The 7,752-nt window shown below is 40.7% G+C and overlaps 1 protein-coding gene across 1 annotated transcript; it reads left to right on the top strand.

Annotated features, from left to right (window-relative positions):
* Positions 1 to 1,166: 1,166 nt before the first annotated feature.
* Positions 1,167 to 6,715, top strand: FAAP20 (FA core complex associated protein 20; the record flags this gene model as incomplete). Its single annotated transcript, XM_082776844.1, has 4 exons — positions 1,167 to 1,270; positions 2,958 to 3,111; positions 3,862 to 4,484; positions 5,923 to 6,715. 4 exons carry the CDS (start codon positions 1,167 to 1,169, stop codon positions 5,993 to 5,995), a joined length of 954 nt encoding a protein of 317 aa, XP_082632970.1. The 3' UTR covers positions 5,996 to 6,715.
* Positions 6,716 to 7,752: the final 1,037 nt, after the last annotated feature.

Genomic DNA, 7,752 nt, shown 5'->3' with positions numbered 1-7,752 from the left:
AACTAGCATGCACGGGGTCGTAAGATGTATAAAACACTAACACAAACATCTCAGGAGCAAAAGAAGAAACCCTGTGGCTTGAGCAATCCTTAACACAGATAAATACACCTAGAAATATGTACAAATGCCTGCACAAACTAGCTCAGTAAAAATAAATAAATAAATAAATAAAATTTAAAGCAAGGTTTCCATATTATTTGCTGCCGCCAAGTGGCGATTATCAGTGGTGTGACATAAATTACAACACAGTCACAAAGGCCATCAAGTAAAAGCAAAACAAAACACTTCTTGTTTTGTCTTCTTCAATTAGCATCTGCTGTGGTGAAATCAGAGCTGAACTCTCCCTCTGGTATGGAAAAGGAACATGGCCTTATCTGGGCTTCAGAAGTTTTACAAAAAAAAGAGTGCTGTGTACCTGTTCCCCCCTACAAGGGCCTATTATCAGAGAAATTGGGATGTTTATTTCCTCATACAATTATTCTCATAACGATTATGAAGAATTTTATCAGCGGTTACTTTCTGACCCTTTTACCTGTTGGGGAATGGGGGAAGGCGCTGACAGACTACTCCCTGCCGGCTGCATTCCGGAAGGCTCCAGCCTGCTTAGTGCGTCTATCAGCTTCAAAAACTACCAGTTATGGCTCAGCTCTTACACGTGTTGTATTTCAAGTCATCCAGCGACATTCCTGCCAGGAAAGATAAGCAGCGTCACTTCTCCTGAGGGAACTAGACCAGAGACGCATTCCCAATCTACTTTACTTTTTGAATTAGCATATTTTGGCTTCAGCCACGTACCAACAGCTCTTTGGTGTCGGCACAACAATTATTTGCTGGTGAGGAGCACCGCCGATCCCACAGCCATTTTGTGGGGCTCGTCCCAAACCCCATTTTCCTCATCCCCGCCAGGCCTGAGCACGCTGCCTTCGCGGACTGGCCTCGTCCAGCACCCCCCATCTCCAAAACGCTACTCCCGTATAAAACTTAAGGACTAAACCCAACACTAAGGAGTCAGACAAGCACCTAGCAGCTACTAGGAGCCGAGCCGCCCGCTTGTCCCCTCAGGACGGGCCCCATGGCGGATCGTGAGCGCTGCGAGGGGAGCGCTAAGGCGGTGCCTTCCCGCCCAGCACCGCCCCCTGACGGAGCGCGGAGGCCGGGCCGCGGCCATGGCTGAGGAAGGAGCCACCAAACTGCGCCTGAAGCCCAGGAAGGCGCCGGCAGCCTGCAGCCGGGAGCCCAGCCCTGGCTTGGAGCCCCCCCGGCGGCGCCAGTGAGTCCGGGCGGGACGGGGAAAGGGCTCCTCAGGAGCGGGGGGGGCGGGGGGCGCGGAGCAGCGGGGCAGCGGGGCCGCCTCAGCCTCCCGTCCCCGGCCGAGGGTCGAGCACGGCCGCGCCCTCAGAGCACGCCGTGGTCGTGCCGCCAGCACGTTGCTGGGAGCGTAAAAAGTTACTTCGTAAAACGCCGTCCGAAGCGTCCTGAAGAAATTTAAGTCGATTGCACTTCGTTAAAGTGCGCTGGGGTCCTGCGCCTTCTGCACGTTTCTTGGCACCAAGCAGCACCCCCAAGTATGGAGCCTGCGAGGAATGCTCGCTTATAAAAAACAATTTATGTATTTTTTCTTCAGAATAAGACTCACAGGGACCAGAAATAAATTGTTTTATTTATTTATTTTCCAGCCCTCTAGTAACGGAGGGTTGAGAAAAGGAGTGAAGAGGTTCACTCCTTTTAGGGTTCAGGTCTTGTTCCAGCCTGTTAGGATGAGCAAGTGTTCAGTCAGCTTCACCCCTCCTAAAAACAGGCTTCAAAAGGCTGCTCTCTCCTCTCTTTGATGGCTTGTAATAATTGTCTGTGGTTTCTTCATTGTGCAGCATCATTCCTGGACTGTGACCCACGAAAACGCAGCGGTTGAAGTGAGAACACTGGAACTAGAATTCTCACATTGACAACCCATCCCTCTTTTCAGATTGGCTTTTATACAGCATTACTAACATAAAAACCCTTTTATTCTTGCTTTATAGTTAATCCTTTCTAATGCCTTCCTAGGAAGGATTAGATCAAGTTGTTTAGAAAGCTAATCAGTAATTTCAGAGTGCCACATGGGAATGACCAAGCACGCACAGGAACCAGCACAGTTTCCTTCCTTACTGTGAACACTCCATGATTTCTGTGCTCAGCAGGTGTCAAGCTCAGTCTCTGAGAAGAAAACGCCATGCCTACGCTTAACTATTTCACTTGGAAGTAAAGACTAATAAATGCCTGTATCTCCTTTGTTATAAGTAGAAAGCAAGATGTTCTTTTTAAAAACTGAGTGATTCTGAAAGCTGTAATGCTTATGTAAGTCATGGTAGACTATAAAATGAGTTGATGGGCTAAATTATTTGTGTTCTAGAAAAATCGTGCTGTAGGCTAGACAGAGGTTCCCTTGGTAAACAAATGATATAATAAACAGCTTTTTTTTTCCTCTACAGGGAGCCTTGGCTCTCTTTTTGATTGAAAAGTCTGCATTTGTGCACTTACTCTTACTGACAAATACTTTTTATGCACCTCTTGGTGGTTTGACATGTTAAAGTTGTCAAATATAATACTCATTTTAGCACATATAGTGCTACTTGATCAAGAGAAAATAGGTAAGAATGGAAATGTGTTATGCAAATGGAAGAGTTACACCAATTTGCAGTCATAAAAACCCTAACATTGTGCTAAGCCATTAACAAAAGGGATCACCACACTTAGCCATTGAGTTGGGCTGGAACTGGTTAGTACACCATCAGCTATTGGAAATGTAATTTTAAAACTTCTGCCTTGATAAAGCAATATTTAGGAATAGCTATATCTTAAGAAACCTCAGAGTTACTTGAGGGGTAAGTCAAAATAATTAAAAGGCAAACTAATAGCAATGAGAAGTATTTCCTTCTCTCTTTCTCACCCCCAAACTATTGGATTCTCACTCTTCACAGGGCATTGGCTGACAGAAGTTCCTGGTTTGAAAAAGATGATTTAAGTGAGTGTGAAAAAACATGGATTTTGCTTCTGAAGAACATAAGTCAAGATTTACAGTGCACAAGTTGGCAAGCAGTGTCCAGTTTTCCAGAGTTGTTTGGAAAGGCAGAGGTAGTGTGCTGTATCCTTCTTGTCCTCACTTTGTGTAGTGCTTAAAATGCCGGACAGTGAATGCTGTTAAGAGGGGAAACAACAACCTGAAATTGCCTTTAAATAGATGTTGGTTGACAGCTCTTTGGCCTCTACATATTGTAGTGTGACTGAGCCTTATGTGGCATGTAGCATAAGGACAACTTGCTGGGCTTTTTTTTTTTTTTTTTTTCCTACAGTATGGCAAAGTTTAGCACTTCAGAATGTTTTTCTGGAGAGGTTACCTGTGTAAGTATAAGCATTAGCACCTGCCTAAAGGAATGAAACTGGAAAAAGCAAACTGTAACAGAGAGGTTAATCATACCGTGATGACCTTTACAGTGCTCTGATATCGTTAGGCAGTATTATAACACAAAATACAGCCCTTCTGAAGTAGATTTTTTTTCCTCTGAACAACAGCAGGTGGTTGTTCTTGTTGTTTTTTTTTTGTTTTTTTTTTTTTAATATCCTTAGCCTCTGAAAGACATACTAAAAGTATGCTATTCATGTTTAATTGGTGGGAATAGTTCAGAAATGTTAAGGAAAGACGCACATTGCATACATTTCAGAAAGTTAATTGTTTTGCAAGTGCTGAAGATGCATGTAAATAAGATGCTTATTGCTTCGATGTAGTTTAGCTTTCCCTGTAGTGTTTGTAATATGTCCAGCCTCGGTTTTAATCTATGGATTTAACTGCATTTGTTCTGAAGACATTCTGTTTATACATCACAGAGCTCTGAGAAAGAGAGTCTACAAAAAACAGAAGTCTTTAAAATTGGAATGAAAGACTTTGAATGGGTATCTTTTCCATCTTTTTGCAAAGAGGAATTTTTTAAAACCGGTCTTAGCTCCCCTCAGCTATCAGAGAGCCAAATTGACTGTTTACCTGATGAACGGGGCCAAGCAGATGAACTGAAAAGTCTACCTTCTACAGCTGAGAAAACAGGCTGTGTAACTGCTACAGATCAGGCCAAAAACACGGTTGGGGAGGACACACAAGGTACCTCAAAAATGGCTATAAATCTTAAATCAAGTAAAGTCACTCAGCATAATACTTCTGCGTGCCACTTGATGTTGTCGGAAAGCGCTGCAAAAGCTCTAAACTTTCAGCAGCACTGCAGAGGGAGTGTACAGAACAGCAAGGAAAACAGGAAACAGGATGAGAGACAGCATCAAGCACAAATGCATCAAAGCAGTATTTCATTTGGTAAGGCCAAGACTGTGCCCACAGAGAAGACGTCACCTCTTGTGAGCACACCTGGAACTGAAAGCTACAAGGAGAAGACTGCAAACCAGAGCGAAGGCTCTTTAACTCTCAGCAGCTGTCCAATGTGTCAGATTCAGTTTAGTGGAATGTAAGTCTGCTATTATTTTTGAGTAACTTGAGAGTATATGAAAAACAATGCTTTTGGTTGCATTCTCTCTATATAAAGTAATGAAAATAAAGTAGGTGAAACACTGAAATATTTTTGAATGGCAGAATTGCCTACTTCCAATTCAGTTTAGAAGTTCATGATTACTAAATTGTGTTGCTTCAAAGAGAAAGCGAAATTTGAGCTACACATTGCTAGTATATCTAAAATTAGGTATTTAAACTACTTAGTACAGAAAACCTTTTTTTGTGAAATTTGTATCCTAATCCATAAATTGTTCCAAAGCAGCATTCTTGTTACTTAAAAGTTGACTTCACAGCTAGATGGATTCACCTCTTCCAGGTAACAATCTCTTCAAGATCCAGGCTTCATTGTTACAGCTGCACTGGTACCTGTTCAGTAAGTACTTGGGTGCTTTTGGACGAGCAACTGTACTCTGAATTTTAGATGTAGCTTTCTAGGTCTGGGAAGGTTAGAAGAAATCTGATTTTCCTTATGGAAGCCCTGATTATTACAATGAAATGACTTCAGTCCTCCATTGCAGTCAGACTACCTCTGTTTAAAAAAATCCTCCCAGACATTGAACATGTATTCTATGATATGAATTACATTGTCTCTGGAAGTGATACCCCTTAGTAGTGTTTAGGTTGTCACAGTTGCTGAAAACTAACATGGTTTTTAAAAGAACCTTTAATACGGTTGAACAAGGAGACAATGATAGCTTCGTTAATATTTACAAAATTGTGATCATTGTGTCAAGAGATTTAGGCAGAAAAGCTAAACTTAGTTCCTGTCTTCATATTGAGTTCTCTGCTACTGGCTACTCTGTACTGATCAGGATTACATTTTATACAATCCGCTTTACAAAAGGCTGTTGGCAGTGGGGCAGGTCACTTAGTCCCAAAAATAGCCCTCCAGAGGAAATAAGGCAGACAGGAGAAAGCATCCTGCCTCTTGCAGGAACCTCTGTTTGATGGCCTCAGGTTAGAAAATTAAGGACGGGTTTTCTCTCCTATATCAGTTGCCTAATGTTTTGTCTTAGATCATAAATGTCTACACTGACAACTGATACTGAGATCACCAAGAACAGGAAATTGCATGCAGATGCAACGATCCTTAAAATCAGTATGCACGTATAAGTCTCAGTGTACAGCACACCAAAAATAGACTTACTTGTCCCGAGCATAGCGTGCACGCATGGTCTTCTAGTAAATTCCATTAGCAAGCTATCTAGCAGCAGGTAATAGCAACTACAAGAGGCTGGGGCAGGCTGTAATGCTTCCAAGCATAGGAGTGATTTATCCACCAAGCTGGTAAAACGATGCTGTGACTACACAGGAAATGAGAGCAGAGGTGAGAAGTTGCATAAATAAAAGGATTTGACTTTGTGTCTCACTGCAGAAATCCTCTGTATCTGCAGGATGTCGCAATTGGACATTGACAGTCATCTCGCTAGATGCCTGTCTGAAAGTGCCGATGATATCATGTGGTAAAGCCAGAAGGATGAAGAGCAAATGCACAAGCTGAAGATGAACCTTTCTCAAAAGCAAAGGAAAAAAGTTTGTCAAGGAAACAGGTTCTTGTCTCAAACTTCTTGAAGGGTCAGAAATTGGTAACTGAAAGGAAGGTCAAGTGCCACACAGCATGGGCCATGTATAGGGTGTGATTTTTTTCCTTTCTGGAGGAACACCACTAAATTTGTAACCTGACTTTGTAGGTTTCTAAGTCAGTATCCATGTGATTAACATAACTACAGCAGAGTAACCAGGCCCTACTAGTTTCATAGTAGTGAAATGCAGTTAGATTTTAACATGCTCAGACAAGATGGCTGTTCCGGGAGGTCTCCCCCCACCTTATAACCTGTCATTGTTTCAGAATAAACAAGCTGAGAATTTGTTAAGTCAAGAAGGTATCGCAGAAGACTCATCCACTGTTTTGGTAACTTTCTCATAGTAGCAGGTAAGCATTTTGTAAGCTTGAGAAGAAGTAACCTCTATGAAGGAGAATGACATTTAGTGACAGCTTCCTAACACCAAAGAGAAAAGGTTCCCGCAACTGAAGTTACCTGTTTACTGAACAGGGTAATTCATTAATTGTTCAGGCAGTATACCACAGCTCAAGTGACAGCCTTACAAGTTCAAATTAATTTCTTTTGACAAAGGGCTGTATGCAAGAATAGTACAGTTGTGCCTGTTTCAGAGATTTTGTTTACAACTTCATTCACAAAGTGAAGAAGAACACAACAAACTTCACTATTGAATGGGTTTTGTGTCTCAACAAATGCGAGTCTTGGACCTCAAAAGCCTGCGGTTCAGATGTAATCCAAATATGTAGAATAAACAGAATATAGTATCAACATACAGGAAGAATCCTAGAGCTGTTTTGTTTTTAATTTACAATAGGGTCTCATTAAAAAGTGAGAGTAGGACATAGCTCAGGTAGCTGATAAATAATAACAGTCTAGTAACTTTTCATTAAAGTCTTTAATAGATGTGCAATATAAATGATCTTAGCTGTTATGGATTAGAATACCATCTTCTGCACAAATAAAACTGGTCAGCAAAGATCCCAACTAATTAATCATACAAAACTACAAGAACATATTTACTGTTTTACAATCATTAAATTAGCTAGAATTTTCATTTACTATTTCAAATAAGACAACTATATATCATAACCAGATCCATTTGTAATATATTAGGATTTTTTTCAAACCACACATTTAATTACATCCTTCATTTTCTTTTATTTATAAAACAAGTACTTTATATAAAAAAATTTCCCCTTCATTATGAACAGAACATTATTCATACACTTGCACATGAGCAACCAAACTTGTATCCAGCAAACTATTTGGCAACACAGCAACATTGTAAATGCCTGTAAATTTTTAAATAAATCAAGTATTCTTTACAATGTTTGTTTAGCAAATGTGTCTGTTCTTCCTTCCCTCCCTACCAAAATGATCTGGCCAACTAGAAACAAGGTTTAAAAAAGAAAAATAAAAACAACCAAGCTGCATTTTTAATATTTCCATTTAAAGTTCTATGCTCCAGCACATCAAAGGACAGCTTAATCTGTCATATTTCCATTTATGAGCTGCCTGCAGTCACTCTAACTTCTTTTTTTTAATCAGTTGTATAATTAGGGGAGTTGAAACAAAGAAAAATTATTCAGGGTAAATAAAGCAGTTGCCATGGAGAAGGAAAAAATAATTTAAAAGTGTCAGATTACAATTAAAAGGTAAATA

Source organism: Aythya marila, assembly GCF_965140915.1.
Source record: "Aythya marila genome assembly, chromosome: 21".
Classification (NCBI taxonomy): domain Eukaryota; kingdom Metazoa; phylum Chordata; class Aves; order Anseriformes; family Anatidae; genus Aythya; species Aythya marila.
Note: the sequence above shows the minus strand (reverse complement) of the source record. Positions and strands in the feature narration are given on the sequence as shown.